The 26,335-nt window shown below is 46.3% G+C and overlaps 1 protein-coding gene across 6 annotated transcripts in view; it reads left to right on the forward strand.

Annotated features, from left to right (window-relative positions):
- Positions 1-1,233: 1,233 nt before the first annotated feature.
- Positions 1,234-26,335, forward strand: part of CIT (citron rho-interacting serine/threonine kinase) — a 208,960-nt gene continuing 183,858 nt past the window's right edge. For all 6 annotated transcript variants that reach the window (XM_033220411.1, XM_033220412.1, XM_033220414.1 and 3 more), the window contains exons 1-4: positions 1,234-1,327; positions 2,312-2,420; positions 10,251-10,392; positions 22,741-22,916. In XM_033220411.1, the coding sequence (XP_033076302.1) occupies positions 2,325-2,420; positions 10,251-10,392; positions 22,741-22,916 (414 nt within the window). In that variant the 5' untranslated portion in view covers positions 1,234-1,327; positions 2,312-2,324. The remainder of the gene's footprint in view (positions 1,328-2,311; positions 2,421-10,250; positions 10,393-22,740; positions 22,917-26,335) is intronic.

The raw sequence follows: 26,335 nt of genomic DNA on the forward strand, positions 1-26,335 counted from the left end.
CGCTTCCAGTTTTTTGCCAACACTATTTTGTATTCTTATACACATCTCTTGGTGTACATAAGTAGGAGTTTCTCGCTGGGAGCGGTGGCTAAGTCCTGTAATCTCAGCACTTTGGGAGGCCGAGGTGGGCGGGATCACTTGAGGTCAGGAGTTCAAGACCAGCCTGGCCAACATGGTGAAACCCCCATCTTTACTAAAAATACAAACAATTGGGCTTGGTGGTGTGCGCCTGTAATCCCAGTTACTTGGGAGGGTGAGACAAGAGAATAGCTTGAACCTGGGAGGCGGAGGTTGCAGTGAGGCGAGATCGTGCCATTGCACTCCAGCCTGGGAGACAGAGCAAGACTTCGCCTCAAAATAAATAAATAAATAAATAGGAGTTTTTCTTAGGTAGAGAAACTACTCCTAGCAATAGTCATAGAATGCACAAATCTTCAATATTAGCAAATAGTGCCATACTTTTTTTTTTTTTAATTTCAGAGATTGTGTCCATTTACACGTCTACGGGTACTGTATAAATGTGTGTACCTCTACATCTTCGCAAACACTGTCACATCCTTTTGTTGTTGTTGTTCTCGAATTTGAGGTTATTGTTTCTCATTGTGACTTTATTTTTCATATTTTCTGATTATGAACGAGGTTGACACCTTTCATACATTTGTTGGTCATCTGGATTTCCATTTTGGTGAAGTGCCTGTTTTAAGTATCTCTTCTATAATTTATTTTAAAGTGTCCTTTCAGACAGCCTCAATGACTTTCATCAACTCCTTGCAGGGCAATCAGCCGGGAGATAGAGTAATCAAGGTAGGTTGAAGTCAACCTCAAAACATTCGCCGCCTCAGCTGTAGCAGAGAACCATTGGGTTTCCCCAGGTGACAAGTACTTCCACCTTAACCGTATGAGAGAGAAAGAAGACCAGGCTGAGTAACCTGGCTGCCTACCTCCTCGCAGGTGGCCGAGAGCAGGGGACAGCGCCCAGGCGACCTCCTCAGGAATCCTAGATAAACAGTCGCGTCCCCAAACGCAGCATCCTGCTTAACCGCCAATTTCAAACTGCCAAGCCCTGCCCAGCCGACTTTGCCCTTCCCTTTATCCCATTGGTCGCGAGTCAAAGGAAGATGCAATTTGATTGGCTCTCCTTTTCACTTTCTCCATCACTTTAAGTACGTGGGCGGGGCCTGGCTGAGAAGCCCATGTCTATCATAGGAGCGGGCACGCTGATTGGTCCAGACACGGCTGAGACCCTCCCGCGCCGTTCCTCTGGTTCAAACGCGGCGGCGGGAGGCGCGGGGCGGAGCAGATCGCAGACCAGCCGGGTCCGCAGAGCGTGAGTCTGAGCCCCTAGACCCAGTTCTACTGCACCCTGCTCCGCAAGGCCAGGGGACGGTCTCCTCCACCCACACCAGTCCCGGCTTTCCCTCCCGTCGCGGGGAGGGCGGTGCTTCCACCCCTAGGGCTGCAGGAGGCCTGGAGGGTCTTCCCAGGCTGGCTGTGCGCGCGCCCACCCTCCTCGGGAGCCGAGGGGTCTGCCGGGTGGTGCCGGGGCGGGAGGCTTGCTCCTCCCCTAAACCAGGCGGAGCCCTATGTCTCTTCAGCTCTGCCTCCTGTCAGCGCTAACTGCATTATTCTGCCCAGTGTAGTCAGCCAGTTCCTTATTACCTGCGTGATAGCAATTTTCTTAACCTCTCTGTTTCAGTGTCTTCATACCTCGTGCCCACCCCACCACCTCCTGATGCCCCCGCCTCTTTCGCTCTGCTCCAGTTCCTCTGGCCTCCCTGTTATTTTTGGAGAGGCCAGGTCCTGCCTCAGTGCTTTTGGCTTGGCTGTTTCCTTTGCCACGGATGTCTTTCTTTCCCCAGATGTCAACATGGCTTGCTGGTCACCCGCTTCAGGTCTTCAAGTCTTGGGTCAAATTGATGGCTTCTCTGTGAAGTCTTACTTGACCACACTAAAAATTGCACCGTCTCACCCCCATTGCCCTTATCTTGCTCGGTTTTGTTTTTACCTCATAGCACTTAACACCTTCCAACAAACTATATATAGTTTGCTTATTTCAGTCATTCATTTAATAACTATTTATTCGCACCTATTTATGTGCCAGGCTATGTGTGCCCCCACTGCGTGTATCACCTCCTGTTACGGTGAGTTAAAATCTGGTGTTTAATCTCTATGATTAGACTGAGCTTCCTAAAACTGGAGTGGTAGCTAATTTTCATCTCCTTGTCCTTGATACCTTGAGGGAGATCAGGATCTCTCAAGCCCTTCCTGCTCAAAACACAGGACACACTTGACTTTTCTGATATCCTTTCAGCACCAGTGGGGAGATGTTGAAGTTCAAATATGGAGCGCGGAATCCTTTGGATGCTGGTGCTGCTGAACCTATTGCCAGCCGGGCCTCCAGGCTGAATCTGTTCTTCCAGGTAACAGCCTACCCTGCCAACTTTGCTCACCTGTGTGTTTCCTTGGAATCTCCTTGTCACTCACCTTTGCTTTTATTTTATTTATTTATTTAGAGTCTCACTCTGTCGCTCAGGCTGGAGTACAGTGGTGCAACCTCTGCTCACTGCAACCTCCGCCTCCTGGGTTCAAGCGATTCTCCTGCCTCCGCCTCCAGAGTAGCTGGGACTATAGGTGCCTGCCACCACACCCGACTAAGTTTTGTATTTTTTTTTTTTTTTAGTAGAGACGGAGTTTCACCATGTTGGCCAGGCTGGGGTCAAACTCCTGACCTCAAGTGATCCACCTGCCTTGGCCTCCCAAAGTGCTGGGATTACAGGCATGAACTGTGCCTGGCTTGCTTTCATTATAGGACCAAGGATAATATTTTAGGAGAAATTCTGTTTTATTTTGCTTGAAACAAGGTCTTCTGTCGACTCTAGGCCTGTGCCACCATGCCCAGTTAATTTTTAAATTTTTTGTAGGGATGGGGTCTCACTATGTTGCCCAGGCTGATATTGAACACCTGACTTCAAGTGAGCCTCCTGCCTTGGCCTCCCAAAGCACTGGGGTTATAGGTGTGAGCCACTGCACCTGGCCTTCTATTTGGAGTTTTATATGCACTCATTCTTTTTGTTTTTTTTTGAGATGGAGTCTGGCTCTGTCTCCCAGGCTGGAGTGCAGTGGCCGGATCTCAGCTCACTGCAAGCTCCGCCTCCTGGGTTTACACCATTCTCCTGCCTCAGCCTCCCGAGTAGCTGGGACTACAGGCGCCCGGCACCTCGCCCGGCTAGTTTTTTGTATTTTTAGTAGAGACGGGGTTTCACCGTGTTAGCCAGGATGGTCTCGATCTCCTGACCTCGTGATCCGCCCGTCTCGGCCTCCCAAAGTGCTGGGATTACAGGCTTGAGCCACCGCGCCCAGCCTATATGCACTGATTCTTTTGGAAAAAGGACACTGTGCAGAAGTAGATAGCTGAACTTGCCTTAGGAGGGAGATCTTTTCATATTTCTCACACTTTACACTTCTGTACTAAAGTTCATTAATTGATTGACAGGGTCTTGCTCTGTGGCTCAGGCTGGAGTGTGTTGGCACAATCATGGCTCACTGTAGCCTTGACCTCCCGGGCTCAAGCGATCCTCCCACTTCAGCTTTCCAAGTAGCTGGGACCACAGGTGTGTGCCACCACATCTGGCTAATTTTTGTAATTTTTGTAGAGATGAGGTTTCACCATGTTGCCCAGGCAGGTCTCGAATTCCTGGGCTCAAGTGATCCACCTGTCGCAGCCTCTGAAAGTGTTGGGCTTACAGGCGTAAGTCACTGCACCAGGGTAAGTTTGTCCTTTTATTGGAGAAAAAAAAATAAATGAACAAAGATGCTTTTTAAAACTACAATTTCTGTGGATATCATCCTATTCAGTTTCATTGCAGGGATGTTTGTTTTTTAAGATTTAAAAAAAAGTTTTGATGAATATCACACCTGTTTAACCCTCATTCCTCTCAAGATAACACATTTCTGTCATCCCAGATGTGTTAAAACTTAATGTCATAAGATTACTTCCAAATAGATTTTTAATTCTTTTGTTTCTGATGTATATGGAACACTGGTGAAGTAGAAATCCTTGTTTGATTTATGTATTCATAAGTCAGGGGGACAACAGAGAACGTGAAGATTTAGAATTGAATCCCAGTCCCAGCACTAGTTAGCTGTGTTACTCTGGGTGAGTCAGTTACCTTTTCTGAGTCCATTTACTGTTCTTTAAAATAGGTTGTAGCCTGTAATCCCAGTATTTTGGGAGGCTGAGGTGGGTAGATTATTTGAGGTCACGAGTTCGAGACCAGCCTGGCCAACAGAGTGAAACCCCATCTCTACTAAAAATATAGAAAATTAGCTGGGTGTGGTGGTGGCATGCACCTGTAATCCCAGCTACTTGAAAGGCTGAAGCAGGAGAATTGTTTGGACCCGGGAGGCGGAGGTTGCAGTGAGCTGAGATCGTGCCACTGCACTCCAGCCTGGGCAGCAGAGTGCGTGAGACTCCATCCCAAAACAAAACAAAAGAAAACAAAAAAATAACGTAGAGGTTGTAGTACCTAATCCACAGGGTTGTTGTGAGGATTAAATGAGATATTACATATAAAGCATTTAGCACCTTGTCTGGCTGTTAGTAAACCCCTTATAAAAAATGGTAAGTATTGTTAATACTCAGCATAGAATAGTATTAGTTATAATATTAATACTAAATTTCTGTTCCCTTAATAGGAATTATCTTTAGGGAGGTAGTTATGTAGGATACCTGTAAGATGATGAACAATGAAGTATTGTTGATAACTTTTTGTTTTTTCCAAAATATTGGTATTGGGTGTTTCCACAGATCAGAGTGGAAACAAATTGAAAGCTTAGGTTGTTCTGTGGGACCATCCCCATCAGCATTTTAAGTCTTGACATACTTTTTTTTTTTTTTTTTTTTGAGACGGAGTCTTGCTCTGTCACCCAGGCTGGAGTACAGTGGCCGGATCTCAGCTCACTGCAAGCTCCGCCTCCCGGGTTTAAGCCATTCTCCCGCCTCAGCCTCCGGAGTAGCTGGGACTACAGGCGCCCGCCACCTCGCCCGGCTAGTTTTTTGTATTTTTAGTAGAGACGGGGTTTCACCGTGTTAGCCAGGATGGTCTCGATCTCCTGACCTCGTGATTCACCCGCCTCGGCCTCCCAAAGTGCTGGGATTACAGGCTTGAGCCACCGCGCCCGGCTGACATACTTTTCACAAATGAATAGTCTGTCTTTAACCTTAGATGACTGGCGTGCTGCTACTCTTCAGCCCCTTTATCATGCTACTTCAAAATATCTCTAACTTGCTGGGCGCGGTGGCTCACACCTGTAATCCTTGCACTTTGGGAGGCTGAGGCGGGCGGATCGCTTGAGGTCAGGAGTTTGAGACCAGCCTGGGCAACATGGTGAGACCCCTTCTCTACTAAAAACACAAAAAATAGCTGACTGTGATGGTGGGTGCCTGTAGTCCCAGCTACTTGGGAGGCTGAGGCGGGAGGATCGCTTGAGCCCTGGAAGCTGAGGTTGCAGTGAGTCAAGATCGTGCCACTGCACTTCAGCTTGGGCGACAGACCCTGTATCTTAAAAAAGAAAGAAAAAAACGTTTCCAACTTACTTATTAAGGGCTTATATTGTGCTGAGTATGTAATAGTTACGACTTCCAATGTGTCTGGTATAGAACTGGCATGTTTCTGAGTATCCCACTTCAGCCTCATAACAGAGGTAAGGACTATTTTTATTTAAACTTTAAATAAAAAGTTTTTATTGCCGGGCGCGGTGGCTCAAGCCTGTAATCCCAGCACTTTGGGAGGCCGAGATGGGCAGATCACGAGGTCAGGAGATCGAGACCATCCTGGCTAACACGGTGAAACCCCGTCTCTACTAAAAAAATACAAAAAAACTAGCCGGGCGATGTGGCGGGCGCCTGTAGTCCCAGCTACTCGGGAGGCTGAGGCAGGAGAATGGCTTAAACCCGGGAGGCGGAGCTTGCAGTGAGCCAAGATCGCGCCACTGTACTCCAGCCTGGGCGACAGAGCGAGACTCCGTCTCAAAAAAAAAAGTTTTTATTTAGGAAACAACAGGCCAGGTGTGGTGGCTCACACCTGTAATCCCAGTACTTCAGGAGGCTGAGGCAGGTGGATTGCTTGAATCTAAGAGTTCAAGACTAGCCTGGGCAAAATGGTGAAACCCCAGCTCTACAAAAAGTATAAATAATTAGCCAGACATGGTGGTGTGTGCCTATAGTCCCAGCTACTTAGGAGGCTGAGGTGGGGGCATCGCTGGGGCCCCGGAGGCAGATGTTGCAGTGAGCTGAGATTGTGACACTGCACTCCAGCCTGGGTGACAGAACGAGGCCCTGTTTCTAAATAAATACATAAATAGGAAGCAACAGATATAGACATATATGGAGGTAGACAAGGCCTTGCCCAAGATCATACACATTGGGCTTTGCAGATGGAGCCAAGATCAGACTCCATCTTTGGTTGGTCCGACTCCAAAGGTTGACCACATAGCCATTGGGCCACACCATCTGTGCATGTCAGAGTTTATTAAGTATATCTTGTATTTTGTCATTATAACAGGAAGAATTATAGGTAAACCCTCAGTTCATCTCTTTTTAATGCTGAGTTCCCCCCACCCAGTAAAGCTATTATTGCAAGTGTATTATATACCTGTCATTTGCCCTGAGTGATCACGTAAGGATGCTGTTTGTTCTTGTCCCATATAGTGCTGTTTGAATGAGGTTGAGATACAGTAGCAATTTTGTTTTCTATTCAGGTGAGTACCTTACACTGAGTGTCATTTTGTCCTTTCTACTTCTACTCAACAGGATTTCCTAACATGTTCGAGGTCAGTGATTGTCAGACTTTCAGAGCCAGCAAAACTTCCCCAATTGCTGGGTAGACACAGGTTTTCTTATTTTGCCAAGTAAGGATATTTAAAAAAAAAATAATAAAAAGAAAAACCTATTATTTTCTTGCCCTTTTATTTCATAAAGGGCATTTTAAGAAACAACAAGATAGGAAGAACATCATCTCAGAATAAAGGACCATTTTAAAATTTGAATACATTTAGTTTTATAAAAAAAGATATCATGTGGTGTTCATTTTTTCTCATTTCACTGCAGGCTGTTGAAAACTTTGTTAAGACCCAGTACTGTATTTGGGAACCCCTGCTTTAGTTGGTTTAAACTCTTGAAGAATACAAGAGACAAAGCGTTTTATTTTCCTGAGTTAGTGGTAACTATTACTAAAGTGACAGATATGGTAGCCTTGAATGCAGTGCTTCCCAAACCTGACTGAGGTCTGACTCTCTTGGGGACCAGGGTGTCATTCCGTTGCCCAGGCTGGAGTGTGGCAGCACAATCTTGGCTCACTACAGCCTTGACTTCTTGGGCTCCAGTGATCCTCCTACCTCAGTCTCAGGAATGGCTAGGACTACAGGATCATGCCACTACACCTGGCTAATTTTTTTTTGTTTGTTCGTAGAGATGGGGTCTCGCTGTGTTGCCCCGGCTGGTCTTGAACTCCTGGGCTCAAGTGATCCTCCCACTTTGGCCTCCCAAAGTGCTAGGATTCCAGGTGGGAGCCACCTCACCCTGCTGGGGAACTTGTTAATAAAACAGATCCCAGGCTACAGTCTGGAAAATTCTAATTCAGTAGGTTGTTGGGGAGGGGAGGCATAGGACCAGATAATGTGTGTGTTTGTTTTTTTTCCTTAAATTCTCCAGTGCTCTTGTGGTTCAAATGCAGCAGTCTGTTTCTGTTATCAAGTGCTGTGTAACAAAGCACTCAACGTTTAAAACAACAATGATTTATTTTTCTTAGGATTCTGTAGATTGGCTGGACTCAGCTAGGTGGTTCTTCTGCTTCATCCTGTGATGTCAGCTGGGGTTACTTGTGGGGCTACATTAAGCTGGGATTATGTCTGGGACTGGAACATGTAGGTGCTGACTGCTGGCTGGGGCACCTTAGTGTTTCTTACGTGGCCTCTGTTCTCCATGAGGTCTTTCAGTAGCGTAGCCCAGGACTCGTAACTTTTTTTTTTTTAAGATGGAGTCTCGACCTGTCACCCAAGCTGGAGTGTAGTGGCATGATCTCTGCTCACTGCAACCTCCGCCTCTTGGGTTCAAACGATTCTCCTGCCCCAGCCTCCTGAGTAGCTGGGATTACAGGCGCTCACCTCCACGCCCAGCCAATTTTTGCATTTTTAGTAGAGACGGGGTTTCACCACATTGGTCAGGCTGGTCTCCAACTTCTGACCTTGTGAGCCACCTGCCTCGGCCTCCCAAAATGCTGGGATTACAGGCGTGAGCCACCGCTCCTGGCTGACTTGTAGCTTTTTTTGTAGGTAATAAATATTTTAGGCTTTGTGGGTCCTGTAGTTTCTGTTGCAACCAATCAACTTGGCCATGGTAGCACAAAAGCAGTTAAAGACAATATGTAAATGATGGATGTGGCTGTGTTCCAATAAAACTTATAAAAAGTCTGTGGTCGCCAGGCGTGGTGGCTCAAGCCTGTAATCCCAGCACTTTTGGAGGCCGAGACGGGTGGATCACAAGGTCAGGAGATCGAGACCATCCTGGCTAACACGGTGAAACCCCATCTCTACTAAAAAATACAAAAAACTAGCCGGGCGAGGTGGCGGGCGCTTGTAGTCCCAGCTACTCCGGAGGCTGAGGCAGGAGAATGGCGTAAACCCGGGAGGCGGAGCTTGCAGTGAGCTGAGATCCGGCCACTGCACTCCAGCCCAGGCGACAGAGTGAGACTCCGTCTCAAAAAAAAAAAAAAAAAAAGTCCGTGGTCTGGATTTGGTCCAAGGGCTATAGATTGTACACCCCTGGTCTAGCCCGAGCATCTTTGCATGGTGGCTGGCTTCCCAAAAGTGGAAATTGGTAAGCTGCTGTTTTTTGAGAGGGAGTCTTTCTCTGTTGCCCAGGCTGGAGTGCAGTGGTGTGATCTCGGCTCACTGCAACCTCTGACTCCCGGGTTCAAGCAATTCTCATGCCTCAGCCTCCCAAGTGGTTGGGATTACAGGCGCCCACCACCATGACCGGCTAATTTTTGTATTTTAGTAGAGACAGGATTTCACCATGTTGGCCAGGGTGGTCTCAAACTCCTGACCTCAAGTGATCCACCCGCCTTGGCCTCCCAAAGTGCTGGGATGACAGACATGAGCCAGCATGCTTGGCCGCTTGATGGGCTTCTTAAAGGCACTGCCCTGAACTGACACAGTATCTCTTGTGTCAAGTTCTTTTGGTTGAAGAGAGTCTCAGAGATGGCACAGATTCAAAGATAGGAGAAATAGACTCCAGCCCTTAAAGGAAGGAATAGCATGTGCCTACCGAATTGGAGGAACTGTTGGAGGCCGTCTTTGCAAAGAGACCACACTATTCATGGCTTGGCACGTGGGAATCACTGCTCTACACCAGGGTTGCAGACTCATGTCTTTGGGGGCCGGGCAGTGAGTATAAATGAGTTAGGTGGGCCAGTTGGAAGATGGAGTCAGACCTGCAGTGAACTCCCGAACACATCTGCTACCGGGAGGGGCAGCATTACTCAGCTCCAGCTCAGCATCATCAGGCAGGAAGGCGAGGCAGGAAGACGAGGCAGTGTTGCCGGATCTGCCAGTGTTTCAAGAGAAGCCAGAGACTCCATTTTTATTTTTTTTATGGAATCTCCTGATTTTGAAATATTGGCAGATAATTCAAATTATCTTAAACACTACAGGCCAAACAAAACATATCTGTGGGCTAGAGACAGTCTGCCAGTTTGTAACTATTTCTCCAGATTATGAGTAAATTTGGCTTTATGATAGTCACTCAGTTCTCATTCCTCTAGGTTGTTCAAATGACTTAAAAAAGCTGAAATTATATGAATAAACCCCTGGGCACACATGAAAGAAGTGAAAAACCCATGTTTCCTATTGTAGAAACATGGAAGCATGTCAGAGCCGTTGGATCCAGAGGAAGTATTCTCACTAGCCTCAGACCCTCAGGCGTGAGGGACCTTTTCTTGTTAATGGCCATGCTTGTGCCGTTTTCCCTCCCAGGTGCTGGTGAAAGAAACCCCCAGTCCTGGAATCAAGGAAGTGATACCATAATGACTGTCGGTTGACGCTGCTTTAAAGAATGAAGCCACAGAATTGTGCTGTTAGCATGTCGTGAGCAGTTAGCTGAGTTGGTGGCTTGTAATTTACTCTGTGTGGATGTTATTGATCAAAGCTTTTCATTATTGACAGTGTCTCCATCTGCTGTTTGCTGTTTTTAGGGGAAACCACCCTTTATGACTCAACAGCAGATGTCTCCTCTTTCCCGAGAAGGGATATTAGATGCCCTCTTTGTTCTCTTTGAAGAATGCAGTCAGCCTGCTCTGATGAAGATTAAGCATGTGAGCAACTTTGTCCGGAAGTGTAAGTTTGGGGAACTTTTTCTTGAAAACTGTCCTGAGAGAGAAAACTAGAAAGATGCTTGAGGCAGAATGAGTTACTGGTTGATAGTAGTGGGTAAGAACTCTGGTTCTATATAAGATAGATCCAGGTTCAAGTTCAGGCTGCACCTCTTATAGCTGGGAGACCAGGTAAGTTGGGCTTCTTGGTTGCAAGTGACAAACTCAATTCAAAGACTGAATTTAGGACAGGTGCAGTGGCTCTTACCTATAATCTCAGCCCTTTGGGAAGGTGAGGTGGGCGAATTGCTTGAGCCCAGGAGTTCAAGACCAGCTTGGGCGACATGGTGAAACCCTGTCTCTACAAAAAATACAAAAATTAACTGGTTATGGTGGCTTGCACTCGTGGTCCCAGCTGCTCAGGAGGCTGAGGTAGGAGGATCACTGGAGCCCGAGAGGTCAAGGCTCAATGAACCATGATTGTGCCATTGCACTCCAGTCTGGGTGACAGAGTGAGACCCTGTGTGAATAAAAGAGTGAATTTATTGGCTCATGAAACTGAGAAATCCAGGAATGAGTTAAGTTTTAACTTTAGGCATAGCTGGTTCCAGAAACCTCAGTAATACCCCATGACCTCATGCTTATACTCGCTCAGGACTGACTTTCTATTAGACAATGTAGGCACTGTGCTTAGGACCTGTGATATTTAATTTTAATGAATTTAATTAGTTTTAATTAACTGAATTAAATTTTAATTTGTTTTAAAATTACAGGAAGAAATGAATATAATAATGTATAATGATTCTGGATTACATTCATCTTTATACCAATGTAGTCGTAGAATAAAATTTTTGTTTTTTTTGGAGACAAGGTCTTGCTCTGTTACCCAGACTGGAGTGCAGTGGTATATCACGGCTTATTGTGGTTTCAACCTTCTAGGCTCAAGCAATCCTTCTACCTCAGTGGCTGGGACTACAGGCTCACACTACCATGCCCGGCTAATTTTTGCTTTTTTCTGTAGAGATAGGGTCTTACTATGTTACCCAGGCTGGTCTCAAACTCCAGGCTTTAAGCAGTCTTCCTGCCTCAGCCTTCCAAAGCTTTGGGATTACAGGCGTTGAGCCACCATGCCTGGCCTCATGAAACATAATTTTCGAATTCTTTTTTGTTTTTAATGGAAGAAGGGGCTGAGGAAGGCAAAAGTACCTAGGGCCTATGAAGTCATATAACGGCCTTGCCTTCACCCTGTTTCTGACTTTGCTTGACTTCCATGTGATGGGGCAGTTGACTGCTGGTGTCCCAGTTTCATACTCTCAAATTAGTGTTTTTCAACCAGTGGGTGATTTTGTCCCCTGGAGATGTTTTCGGTTGTCAGAGCCGGCTGGGGATGGTGGTGTGTGAGGCTGGGGGGAAGGGTCCTACTGTCAGTTAATGGGTGAGGCCAGAGATGCTGCCAAACACCTTACAGTGCACAAAGCAGCCGCTGCAACACAGAATTATGTAGCCCACAATGCCAGTAGTGCTGAATTTGAGAAACCTCACCTTGTACAACATTGCTGTGCAACCAACCACCCTAAATATTAGTGACTTAAAACAATAGTCATTGTGGCTGGGCGCGGTGGCTCATGCCTGTAGTCCCAGCACTTTGAGAGACTGAGGCGGCGGATCACTTGAGGTCAGGAGTTGGAGACCAGCCTGGCCAACATGGTGAAACCTTGTCTTTACTAAAAATACAAGAATTAACTGAGCGTGGTGGTGGGCGCCTGTAATCCCAGCTGCTTGGGAGGCTGAGGCAGGAGAATCATTTGAATCTGGGAGGTGGAGGTTGCAGTGAGCCAAGATCTCACCACTCCACTCCAGCCTGGGCAATGAGTGAGACTTTGTCTTAAAAAAAAAAAAAAAAGTTGGCCGGGCACGGTGGCTCAAGCCTGTAATCCCAGCACTTTGGGAGGCCGAGACGGGCGGATCACAAGGTCAGGAGATCGAGACCACCCTGGCTAATACGGTGAAACCCCGTCTCTACTAAAGAATACAAAAAACTAGCCGGGCGACGAGGCCGGCGCCTGTAGTCCCAGCTACTTGGGAGGCTGAGGCAGGAGAATGGCGTAAACTCGGGAGGCGGAGCTTGCAGTGAGCTGAGATCCGGCCACCGCACTCCAGCCTGGGTGACAGAGCCAGACTCTGTCTCAAAAAAAAAAAAAAAAAAAAAAGTTATGGTATTACCTCGCGTGTGTGTAGGTTGATTGGACTCAGCTGGGAATTCCTCTGCCCTGTATTACATTGGCCAGGCTTGCCGTCACCTGGGACTCTAATGGGCTGGAATGTGTGAGAGGGCTTACTCACTGTTTGGTGCCCTGGCTGGGAGACTGGGCCCAGCTGGGCCTCTCTCTTCATGAAGTTTCAGGGCCTTTTACTGTCTACATGGCACTTCTATGTGGTCTCTACATCAGAAGTCAAGGAACTACAGCCTGTGATGCCTATTTTGTAAACAAAGTTTTACTGGAACAGCCATACCCATGTGTTTGTACAGTGCCTATGGCTGCTTTCACATTATAACAGCATTTTATTTCATTTTATTTATTGTTTTAGAGACAAAGTCTCACTCTGGCTGGAGTGCAGCAGCACAATCATAGCTCACTGCAGCCTCCAACTCCTGGGCTCAGGCAATCCTCCTGTCTCAGCCTCCTCAGTAGCTAGAACTACAGGCGCATGCCACCATTAATGGCTAATTTTTAAATTTTATGCAGAGATGGGATCTTGCGAGATTGTTTAGGCTGGTCTTGAACTCCTGGCCTCAAGAAATCCTCCCACCTTGGCCTCCCAAAATGCTTGGATTACAGGCATGAGCCACTGTGCCCAGCCCACAACAGCATTTGAGTAGTTGTGATAGAGATCAAATGGCCTACAAAGCCCAAAATAATTCCTGTTCGGCCCATTTCGAAAAGGCTTGCTGACCTCTGAGCTACATGGTCTTTCTAGTAGGACAGCTTCGATGGTAGCTCAGGGTTTCCAAAACACAAAAGTGGAAGCTGCCAGCCTTTCTTAGGGGTTATCCTAGGAGGAACATAGGATCTCTTTGGCTGCATTCTATTGTTTGATGCATGCTCTGGGGCCGCTCAAATTCCACCTGAGAGGAAACCCCACAAGGGCATGAATCCCAAGAGGACTGGGGCATTGGGTGCTCTTTTTGGAGACTGGCTACCACACCCCTCCCAGTGGTTATCTTCCCTGATCTAGGTTAGTACAATCCCAGGGAAGATTCCAACTTGGCTCTGCTTTGGGTCATTCGCCTCCCTGGAGGTGAAGTGTTGTGATCGGTTTTGTTGGAGTGCCCGAAGGGGTCAGGGCAGTGTGATTACCAGGACCTCACGGGATGGGGGATGCGTGGTTATGCAAAGGAGCCGGGGATGCTGAGTAGAAAAGAATCAGCATATGTTCACCATAGTGCCCTTCGGTATTTTACATGTACTTTGTTCTCAGTTTTCTCATCTGCAAAACGAGAATAATGTATATCCTTTTTTTGGAGTCTTGCTCTGTTGCCCAGGCTGGAGTACAGTGGCACAATCTCAGCTCACTGCAATCTCCACATCCCGGGTTCAAGTGATTCTCCTGCCTCAGCCTCCTGAGTAGCTGGGACTACAGGGGTGCACCACCACACTCAGCTAGTTTTTTTATTTTTAGTAGAGATGGGGTTTTGCCGTGTTGGCCAGGCTGGTTTCAAACTCCTGACTTCAAGTGATCCGCCTGCTTTAGCCTCCAAAAGTGCTGGACTTATGGGCATGAGCCACCGCACCTGGTGGGAATAATGTACATCTAGTGAGGCTGTGTTGGGATTGAATGAGTTAATGCACAGACCAGACTTGTCATGTTGCCTGTCCCATAGGAGACAATAAATGGTACCCAGTAATCATAACTCTAAACCTCAACAACATTTAAAATGTGTATCTTCAAAATGTACTTGAGATATTTGTTCATCATTCTGTTTTTGTTTGAATAAGCTCCCGCCTTCTTTTTTGAATATTTAAATTTATAAGTAGGGAGTGGGAGGGGAAGGAAATTATGCGACGAGGCTAGCTTACTGAGCCATCTGCAGGTACCTTCATTAGTCTTGAGGCTGTCCTCTGGTTACTTAACAGCAGTGAATTATCTAGAACCATTTAGTGATCAGAAGACTTGGTTTAGTGGAATGTAGATTTTTTTCTAATAGAACCCTCTTCCAGGGAAATGTTTCATATGTTTGAAGAGGTTTCCTGGGGAGTGGTTAAGAGGCCATGATTGAAAATGGGTGATTACATTATTTTTTTTTCCTCCCTTTTTTGAGTGTCTGTTTTGGGATGTAAGCTTTGTTTTTCCATGTAGAGAAGGGTCCATCAGCTGCTTCTGCCCAGGTTTTTTGACTCTTCCTATAGAGATGGAGATTTTCTTTGGGGACTGTTAGAGAAAATAGAACAGAGAGTAGCTCTGAAGGATGTCTCCAGCAGAAGTACCCCTAGCCTTGGGCCAAGGGAGGGAAGGGAAGGGAACGAGCATCTGGGAACCAGGGAAGGGATTTTTGTCTTTCTTAATTTCTCTTACATCCCCAGTACCTAAAATAGTGTCTGGCATATGTTAAGTACTTAATAAATACTTGTTGAATGAGTGTATTGCTCAGTGAACAAAATAAATGTCAAACATTAAGCACAGTACCAGATAATTTGTGTAAAAAATATACAGCAGTGTGATATTACAACTTGCACAGAGGCCAGGTGCAGTGGTTCATGCTTGTAATCTCCGCACTTTGGGAGACCAAGGTGGGCGGATCTTTGAGCTCTGGAGTTCGAGACCAACCTGGGCAACATGGTGAAACCCTGTCTGTACAACAAAATGCAAAAATTAGCCGGGGCATGGGGGCACACGTCTGTGGTCCCAGCTACTTGGGAGGCTGAGGCTGGAGGATTGCTTGAAGCCGGGAGGTGGAGGTGGCAGTGAGCCAAGATTGTGCCCAGCCTGGGTGACAGAGTGCCAGGTTGCAGTGAGCCTGTACCAAGTTGCAGTGAGCCAAGATTGTGCCCAGCCTGGGTGACAGAGTAAGACCCTGTCTCAAAACACAAAACAACACCCCCTTCAAAAAAAAAAAAAATCCAAAACCACCACCACAATAAAAAAACTTACACAGAAAAGTGTTGATAATTGTCAAAGTTGGGCTGTTACTGGCAATTTGACAGTAGCTGAATTACTACCGTTTCAGCTATATCCACTATAGATAACACCTTCAATATATTTACAGCTTTAGTTCTAATGGCAAATGATAAATTTTGAAAAGTTGTTTTTTTTTTCTTCCTTATTGCAAACATAATATGTAATACAATGTTAAATATAGAAGGTTAAATGTGTATCTGAGTCTGTTTGGGCTGTGATAGTAGATACCTTAGACTTGGTAATTTATAAACAATAGAAATTCATTGCTCGCAGTTGTGAAGACTGGGAAGTCCAAGATCAAGGCACTGGCGATTCTGGTGTCTGGTGATGGCTCCCCGCTTCAAAGATGGTGCCTTCTTGCTACATCTTCACCTGGCAGAAGGGGCAAACACGATTCCTTCAGCCTGTTTTTTTGTTTTTTTTTTTTAATATTTAAAACTTTTGGCCTGGCGTGGTGGCTCACCCCTGTAATCCCAGCACTTTGGGAGGTCAAGGAGGGCGGATCACGAGGTCAAGAGATCGAGACCATCCTGGTCAGCATGGTGAAACCTTGTCTCTATACTAAAAATACAAAAATTCGCCAGGTGTGGTGGCATGCACCTATAGTCCCAGCTACTCAGGAGGCTGAGGCAGCAGAATTGCTTGAACCTGGGAGGCGGAGGTTGCAGTGAGCCAAGATTGCGCCACTGCACTGTAGCCTGGCAACAGAGTGAGACTCTGTCTCAAAAACAAACAAGCAAACAGAAAACAAAAAACCTTTTATTTTAGGTTCACAGGTAAATGTACAGGTTTGTTATGTAGGTAAACTTGTCTTGGGGTTTGTTATAGATTATTTTGTCACCCAGGTACTAAGCCTAGTAACCAATAGTTATTTTTTCAGATTGTCTCCCTCTTCCCTTCCTCTGTCCTCTACTAGGCTCCAGTGTCTGTTGTTCCCTTCTTTGTGTCCTTGTGTTCTCATCCTTTAGCTCTCATTTATATGTGAGAACATGTGGTATTTGGTTTTCTGTTCCTGCATTAGTTTGTTAAGTATAATGGCAGCCTTTTTTTTTTTTTTTTTTTTCGATACAGAGTCTTGCTCTGTCGCCCAGGCTGGAGTGCAGTGGCGTGGTCTTTGCTCACTGCAACCTCTGCCTCCCTGGTTCAAGTGATTCTCTTGCCCTAGCTTCCTGAGTAGCTGGGACTACAGGTGTGCACCACCATGCCAGGCTAATTTTTCTATTTTAGTAGAGACAGGGTTTCACCATGCTGGCCACGCTGGTCTCCAACTCCTGACCTTGTGATCCGCCTGCCTTGTCCTCCCAAAGTGCTGGGATTACAGATGTGAGTCACTGCGCCCGACCCAATGTCAGCCTCTTTTTTAAGGGGACTAATCCCATTCATGGGGATGGAGCCCTCATGATTTAACCACTTCCCTAAAGGTCCTACCTCTTTTTTTTTTTTTTTTTTTTGAGACAGAGTCTTGGTCTGTCACCCAGGCTGGAGTGCAGTGGTGCAGTCTTGGCTCACTGCAACCTCCGCCTCCCAGGTTTAGGTGATTCTCCTGCCTCAACCTCTCGAGTAGCTGGGATTACAGGTGCCTGCCACCACGCCTGGCTAATTTTTTTGTATTTTTAGTAGAGTAGCAGTTTCACCATGTTAGCCAGTCTGGTCTTGAACTCCTGACCTCAAGTGATCTGCCCAAAATGCTGGGATTACAAGTGTGAGCCTCTGTGGCCAGCCCCTAAAAGTCCTACCTCGTAATAGTATTACACTGGGGATTATGTTTCAACATGAATTTTGCGGGGGCAAGGGGCACAAACATTTCGATTATAGCACATCACATACATAGTAAGAGAAAAATCCCTCCAAATCTTACCTGAGATAATCACTACCAACAGATTGCTGTATAGTATTCCAATTTTGTGTGTGCCTTAAAAATATTTATTATGGAAATTTAAAAACATACCTCAAGGTGGCCAGGTGTGGTGGCTCACGCCTGGAATCCTGGCACTTTGGGAGCCCGAGGCGGGTGTAGTACTTGAGGTCAGGAGTTTGAGACCACCCTGGCCAAAATGGTGAAACCCAGTCTCCTAAAAATACAAAAATTAGCCGGGTGCGGTGGGCACCTGTAGTTCCAGCTACTCGGGAGACCAAAGCATGAGAACTGCTTGAACCCTGGAGGCGGAGGTTGCAGTGAGCCAAGACTATGCCACTGCACTACAGCCAGGGTGACAGAGTGAGACTGCATCCCAGAAACAAACAAACAAACAAACGTTATTTTTTCAAATAGTTATATTTTTCAAATTGTCTCCCTCCTCTCGTCCTGGTTTGTTTAAACCAGAGAAAACTCCCTGCCTGTAAGGAATATGTGTTCTAATGGAGACTGAGCCATCTTGTTATGGGCAGACTTGTAGACTGTTTCAACTTTCCTCTTGATAAACGTTTAGGTGGTTTCTGATTATTTTTTTGTTACAACAGTTTTCATTGTGCACATCTTTGTATACATCTTTTTTGAGCACACGTGCAAGTATTTCTGTAGACAATGGATGATTCCTAGAAATTGAAAGGTTGAATTACCATGTTTCAAAAAAGGAAGCAATACACCCCGCTATGTTGACTTTTGCTCTTGGGTCCAGATGATATCTGACAAAGTTATTCTCTGATTGCATTTTCTTTTCTTTTTTTTTTTTTTTTTTGAGGCGGAGTCTCGCTCTGTCGCCCGGACTGGAGTGCAGTGGCCAGATCTCAGCTCACTGCAAGCTCCGCCTCCCGGGTTTACGCCATTCTCCTGCCTCAGCCTCCCGAGTAGCTGGGACTACAGGCGCCCGCCACCTCGCCCGGCTAGTTTTTGTATTTTTAGTAGAGACGGGGTTTCACCGTGTTAGCCAGGATGGTCTTGATCTCCTGACCTCGTGATCCGCCCATCTCGGCCTCCCAAAGTGCTGGGATTACAGGCTTGAGCCACCGCGCCCGGCCTGCATTTTCTTTTCTTTTCTTTTCTTTTTTTTTTTTTTGAGATGGAGTCAGAGTTTCGCTCTTGTTGCCTAGGCTGGAGTGCAATGGCGCGATCTCAGCTCACTGCAACCTCTGCCTCCCGGGTTCAAGCGATTCTCCCGCCTCAGCCTCCTAAGTAGCTGGGATTACAGGCATGCATCACCGCACCTGGCTAATTTTTTGTATTTTCCATAGAGATGGGGTTTCACCATGTTAGCCAGGATGGTCTTGAACTCCTGACCTCAGGTAATCCACCCGCCTCAGCCTCCCAAAGTGCTGGGATTACAGGCGTGAACCATGGCGCCTGGCTCTATGACTGCATTTTCACAGTGCTTTGGGTCCTTATCTCTACCTTAGTACCTCAATATTCAATGCCCACTGGGCCCTTAGATAATGCAGCTAAAAGTGCACAGGGGTGAAGAGTGATGTGACAGTTTTAGGGTCACAGAAGTAGCTGGTATAGAGAGAAGTTGTGAAGTTCTTTTTTTTTTTTTTTTGGAGAAAAAATCTCACTCTATCCCTCAGGCTGGAGTGCAGTGGCTCGATCTCAGCTCATCACAACCTCTGTCTCCCTGGTTCAAGTGATTCTTATGCCTCAGCCTCCCGACTAGTTGGGATTATAGGCATGTGCCACCACACCCAGCTAATTTTTGTATTTAGTAGAGATGGGGTTTCACCATGTTGGCCAGGTTGATCTCAAACTCCTGACCTCAGGTGATCCACCCACCTGGGCTTCCCAAAGTGCTAGGATTACAGGCCTGAGCCATTGTACTGGTCTTTTTTTTTTTTTTTTTTTTAATAATCATAGGCTTGAATGTAGCCTCATATGTTTGCCTTAATAATCCAAAAGTCTTTTTTTTTTTTTTTTTTTTGAGGCGGAGTCTCACTCTGTCGCCCGGACTGGAGTGCAGTGGCCGGATCTCAGCTCACTGCAAGCTCCGCCTCCTGGGTTTACGCCATTCTCCTGCCTCAGCCTCCCGAGTAGCTGGGACTACAGGCGCCTGCCACCTCGCCCGGCTAGTTTTTTTTGTATTTTTAGTAGAGACGGGGTTTCACCGTGTTAGCCAGGATGGTCTCGATCTCCTGACCTCGTGATCCGCCCGTCTCGGCCTCCCAAAGTGCTGGGATTACAGGCTTGAGCCACCGCGCCCGGCCTCCAAAAGTCTTTAGATAAAGAAATGGAGATTTGAAATGGCTTCTCAGAATTCCAAGATAGTATTGTCGTGGTTTTGCCTGCAAAGCAACGTGGTCTGTCTCCTTGTGCAGTTGAGATACCTGGTGGTCGCCAGTGACAGACCCAGTTATTAAGTTGGACACCACTGTAAGCAACTTTGTAAACAATCCAAGGCATAATGAAGAATTAGGAGAGACTGACTTTGTGTATGAGCAATAAGAAAATCCAGTTCAGTCCAGCAAGTTTTTGGGGAATTACAATTCAAAACTCAAATACTTGATCTGGAAGAAACTTGGAAAGAGACAGGGAAGGAAGACGCGCTTGTTACAGCATTGTCAGGGCAAAAGGAAAATACTGTATAGCTTTTAATTTTGCTTCTTCATGGCGTTCCCCATGTAGGTGCCCTAGATTTGTTTTTTACAGTGGTCACGACTTTGTGTGGATCCACCCACCACTCTTGCCTGGTTCCCCAAGGGACCAAGGGAAGGTATATTCAGGATGACTGCTGAAGTGAGGGGTGGGGTCTGTGGCTGAGAAGACTCTAATACCGTGGCACTCATTATATATGCCTTTGACCCAAGAGATTTCAACTCCACCCGTGCAACAAAGGAAGAGGGTGGACAAGACCAGTTACAGTTGCAGGCTGAGTGTGATAGTTCATGCCTGTAATCCTAGTGCTTTGGGAAGCCAAGTTGGGAGGATTGCTTTAGTCCAGGAGTTTGAGACCAGCCTGGGCAACATAATGAGACCCTACCTGTACATATGGTGGTGTGCACCTATAGTCCCAGCTACTCGGGAGAATGAGGTGGGTGAGGATCCCTTGAGTCCAAGAGTTCGAGGCTGCAGTGAGCTATGATTCTATGATTTCACCACTGCATTCCAGGCTGGGCAACAGAGCAAGATCATGTTCTTTTTTTTTTTTTTTTTTTTAGATGGAGTCTCACTCTGTCACCCAAGCTGAAGTGCAGTGGTGCGATCTCTGCTCACTGCAACTTGCACCTCCCAAGTTCAAGTGATTCTCATGCCTCAGCCTCCTGAGCAGCTGGGATTGCAAGCAGCCACTCGTGCGCAGCTAATTTTTGTATTGTTAGTAGAGATGGGGTTTTCACCATGTTGAACTCCTGACCTCAGGTGATCCACCCACCTTGGCCTCCCAAAGTGTTGGGATTACAGGTGTGAGCTACTATGCCCGGCCAATTGTGTCTCTTAAAAAAAAAAAAATGAAAAAAATGACACTGGCCAACTCATTAAAATGCCACTCACTGACTGTGGTATGAAATGGCTTTTCCCTTTGATGGACCAAGTCCGTCTCGTTGGGTGAGCCACTTGCAGGGCTGAGTATGACTCTAGAATGTAGCTGCTAACCTTATCTGCTGCCCAGCCATTGAAATGGCCATCCCTTCCAGTTCCCAGAAGATTCCATGTGTGTTTGGGATTTTAAGACAGTCCCTTGGTCTTTAGTGTGGCATCATTCTGCCGGATTCTCCAGGGTAATTTTGATTATAAGAATTGCTTGCCTGCCCATGTTGTGTAATGCCTGTATATGATGCTGTTCCCTTGTAATGTGCAGGATTAAATTTTTGGGTCAGCCACTGCTGCTCCCCTTCATTCCTGCAGGTCATTAGGGTCATCGCACATCTAGCGATGTATCAGATCAGTGTATCTAGAGTGTTAATAAACATGTTAGATTCCAAATCTGCTGTCCATTTAGTCCATACTTTATACGTTGAGGATCTCTGACTGAAAGATTAGACTTGGAAAAAGAATGAGACTGTATGGTAAGAAAAAGATAGTTGCAAATCCATTTGGACATGTGGCATGTTAGCCCTGCAGAGCAGATGTCAGGGCCCCATTTGGTTCTCTGAGTGGTAAGCCCTTCTGCCTACCACGCCTTTTTTTTTTTTTCATTTTTATTTATTTATTTATTTTTGGAGATGGAGTCTTGCTCTGTCGCCCAGGCTGGAGTGCAGTGGCGTGATCTCGGCTCACTGCAAGCTCTGCCTCCTGGGTTCACACCATCCTCCTGCCTCAGCCTCCCGAGTAGCTGGGACTACAGGTGCCCACCACCACACCCGGCTTATTTTTTTAGCAGAGATGGGGTTTCACCATGTTAGCCAGGATGGTCTTGATCTCCTGACCTCGTGATCCGCCCACCTCAACCTCCCAAAGTGCTGGGATTACAGGCGTGAACCACCGCGCCCGGCCTCCATGCTTTTTTTTTTTTTTTGAAACGGAGTCTTGCTCTGTCACCCAGATTGGAGTGCAGTGACACGATCTCAGCTCATTGCATCCTCTGCCTCCCAGGTTCAAGTGTTTCTTGTGCCTCAGCCTCCCGAGTAGCTGGAATTACGGGCATGCACCACCACACCTGGCTAATTTTTGTATTTTTAGTAGAGATGGGGTTTCACCATGTTGGCCAGGCTGGTCTTGAACTCCTGACCTCCAGTGATCCACCTGCCTAGGCCTCCCAAAGTGTTGGGATTACAGATGTCAGCCACCATGCCTTGCCCCCTCTGCCCCTTTAAGCACTGCCACATATTAAATCTACGAAGGCATTACTGATACAATCCAAGGAAGATGAACCTTGGGCTAGTGGGATAAAACTAAGCACATGTAGTTAGAATGGAATGACCTGGAAGCCAGGTCCCAAGTTGGTCTAAATTAGACTCTTGTTGACTATGTCACACTGTAAACCAGTGTAAATGCTGATAAGCATGCTCGACCAAACACTGCCCTGCAGCCTTCAGAGAGGAAGAAGGAAAACATAATTTGTATCCTCTCTCCCTGTTTTCTGAGTCTATGGGATTCAAATTGTAGCTGCCATGGAAACTGTACTTTGGAATTTCTGGAGCCCTTAATTTTAACTTAACATATAAAAACACTTTTGTACTGATTTTATAATTATTCATGATGGATGAGAAAGTGAATGTCTTTGACAGTGAGGGAAGCTATCTGAACGCTATTTTCTTTTTTTTTTTTCTTTCATAAAGATGCATATATTTGCATGCTTTATTTACCTGGGGATAACTCTTGCATCTTTTGCAGATTCCGACACCATAGCTGAGTTACAGGAGCTCCAGCCTTCAGCAAAGGACTTTGAAGTCAGAAGTCTTGTAGGTTGTGGTCACTTTGCTGAAGTGCAGGTGGTGAGAGAGAAGGCAACCGGGGACATCCATGCTATGAAAGTGATGAAGAAGAAGGCTTTATTGGCCCAGGAGCAGGTAGGAGGATTTTAACATCATGCTTTTCCACTTTCTGTACCGGAGTGTTCATTGCAAAGACGATAATCTGCTGCACTGGCATCTAGGATCGAGCACGTTTTCCTCTGTGACTATATTTAATGATGCTTGGGGCAAAAAGGTCTCTTGTGTTCTTAGCTCATCTTCTTGAACTGATGTTGGCTAATTTTGAAGGCTCACAAATTCCTCTTGATGTATCATGTTTCTATAGTTGTGATTTATTTCAGTACCAAGTTGGCCTTTTAACTAATGAATTTAAGATGATCTTTTATGACCGCTAGCTGGGGACTCAGGATATACATATGGTGGGGTGAATCGCATTGCTTTTGTACACGCTTTAGATATTTGTGTTGTGGGCATATGGATTTGGTTTTAAAACAGGCCTTTGAAGAAATCAAATAAAATTCTTTGTTATGTGGCTAGGGAGTTGCTTGTTTGAGAGCAGGTAGAACGTTATCTTTTTTGTTGTGGTATTTTTCTTTCTTTTAAACAAGGCTACTGTCTCTCGACATTGATTCATTTGCTGTGTTTTAGAGAGATGGCCGTCAGCCTTGGAATTCAGAGAGTAATTTATTACTTACAGACATTTTTAGTGCACATGATATGTCTGATAATGTACCCAGCTCTGCAGGAAGCTTGCAAAAGGAATAGAAGTCCCATGGCTGTTATTTTCAGGGTTTAAAAACAACCTTGAAAAGTGGAGGAAAAATGCAAGTGTATAAAGCAGGTGCTTACCAGTGAAAGTATCACAGAAGCGGGAGAGCAATTAGCAAATTAATTAACGATGATGTGAGGGGAGATGTTGTGGGTGAGCAAGGGACAGTTAGGGACAGTTCTCACTGATGGGGGGAAATGTAGGTTCTGGGCAGAGAGAAGTGATGAGAACATGTTGGGTAGAAGTGTGACATTCTGGAGTACTAGAATGCTATGCAAGTGTGTGTGTGTGGGTGTGTGTGTGTGTTCAGTGGTTCAGAACAGACTGGGAAATGGCGAAATGAGGACATTTGGGTGGGGAGGGGGAAATGGGTGGGAAACTCAAGAACCTTTTTTTAAAAAATTGTGGTAAAATATATATAACATAAAGTGTACCATTTTAACCATTTTTAAATGTGCAACTGAGTGGTATTCAGTGCATTCATGATGTTGTACAACCATGACCACTATCCATTTCTAGAACTTTTCTATCCCAAACAGAAACTCTCTATCCATTATACAATACCTCCCCATTCCCCCAAGAACCAGTTTTTGAATAGCAGTTTACTTTGTGAGGCTGTTGGGGATTATTTATGCCTCTGGAAGGAGGAGGTTGGCATCAGAGTCTGGCCCTGTGGACTTCAGTGACTTTATGTGCCCTCCAATCAGAGAAGCGGTGGAGGGCAGGAAGCTGCTTGTCAGGATCTGAGAGTGGCTTCTGTGTTTAGCAATAAAATGTGAGCAACATAATAGAAAGGAAAAGTGACAGGACATGGCAGATAATTTGGAAGAGAGGAGTGGAATATGCTCACTCAGCCTCCCAGCTCCTGAGAAAGAACTGTGTCTCCTCAGTTCACACTACCTGAGCATCTGCTGTATCTGGTATGTTTCTAGGTCCCGGGGAAGAGACATTACGTGTAGCCCTGACCTTGTGATGCTTATGTTTTTGACGGGAAATAGTGCATGTAAAAAGAAAAGAATCCAATAGACCACACGGCAGGCAAACAATAGAGACATTGAAATAGGTATGCCTTCCTCCACGCGAATGGCCTGAAATGACCGTGTGGAAGTGTGGGCTGGGGGCTTATAAAATTGTACACATACAGGTGCTAACTAAAGCCGCCTATTCATTCCTTAAGAGGATGCATAGAAAAGAAAAGTAGGGTCCTTAACTGAGCCATTTGGAATTTAAGGGCATGAGAGGAGAGAAGCCAGCACAAGGAGCAAAGGAAAAGAAGCTCCCGAGAGGAGGGAGGGATGCTGTTCTGCAGACAAGTCCGAGGCCTCTCCTGGGAGAGGCCCGCACACCCACCCAGGTTCTCTGACAGCTGGAAGGGGTCCTCAGAGACTATTTATTTATTTATTTAGAGACGGAGTCTTGCTCTGTCGCCCAGGCTGGAGTGTGGTGGCACAATCTCGGCTCACTGCAAGCTCCGCCTCCCGGGTTCACACCATTCTCCTGCCTCAGCCTCCCAAGTAGCTGGGACTACAGGTGCCCACCACCACATCCGGCTAATTTTTTTGTATTTTTTTAGTAGAGATGGGGTTTCACCGTGTTAGCCAGGATGGTCTCCATCTCCTGACCTCGTGATTCACCCGCCTCGGCCTCCCAAAGTGCTGGGATTACAGGCGTGAGCCACCGCGCCTGGCCGACTGTTTCTATTATTTTAGAGACAGGGTCTCACTGTCATCTGTGCCGGAATGCAGTGGTGTGCTCATAGCTCACTGCATCCTCAAACTCCTGGGCTTAAGGGACCGTCCCGCCTCAGCCTCTCAAGTAGCTGGGACTATAGGCATGTGCTGCCACACCCAGTTCACTTTATTATTTATTTATTTATTTATTTATTTAGAGAATGAGTCTCACTCTGTTGCCCAGGCTAGAGTGCAGTGATGCAATCTTGGCTCACTGCAACCCCCGCCTTCCAGGTTCAAGTGATTCTCCTGGCTCAGCCTCCTGAGTAGCTGGGATTACAGGTGCCTGCCACTACACCTGGCTAATTTTTGTATTTTTAGTAGAGAGGGGGAGTTTCACCATGTTGGTCAGGCTCGTCTCAAACTTCTGACCTTGTGGTCTGCCTGCCTCGGCCTCCCAAAGTGCTGGGATTACAGGTGTGAGCCACTGCACCCGGCCCACTTTATTATTTTAAAAAGTTTTTTTATTTTTATTTTTTTGAGACAGAGTCCACTGGAGTTCAGTGGCTTGATCTCACTCACTGCACCCTCTTCCTCCTGGGTTCAAGTGATTCTTGTGCTTCAGCCACCCTAGTAGCTGGGACTACAGGCAGGCACCACCATGTCTGGCTAATGTGTTTTTTTTAGTAGAGACAGAGTTTTGCCGTGTTGGCCAGGCTGGTCTCGAACTCCTGACCTCAAGTGATCTGCCCACTTCAGCCTCTCAAAGTACTGGGATTACAGGCGTGAGCCACTGTGCCCAGCCCCCAACTAACTTTAAAAAAAAATTTTGTGAGCCAGGAGCGGTGGCTCACGCCTATAATCCCAGCACTTTGGGAGGCTGAAGCAGGCAGATTACTTGAGGTTGGGAGTTCGGGACCAGCCTGACCAACATGGAGAAACCCTGTCTCTACTAAAAATACAAAAAATTAGCTGGGTGTGGTGGCACATGCCTGTAATCCCAGCTACTCGGGAGCTGAGGCAGGAGAATCGCTTGAACCTGGGAGGCAGAGGTTAGATCATGCCATGCATTCTAG

This window comes from Trachypithecus francoisi, unplaced genomic scaffold, assembly GCF_009764315.1.
Source record: "Trachypithecus francoisi isolate TF-2019V2 unplaced genomic scaffold, Tfra_2.0 Lachesis_group11, whole genome shotgun sequence".
Lineage (NCBI taxonomy): Eukaryota > Metazoa > Chordata > Mammalia > Primates > Cercopithecidae > Trachypithecus > Trachypithecus francoisi.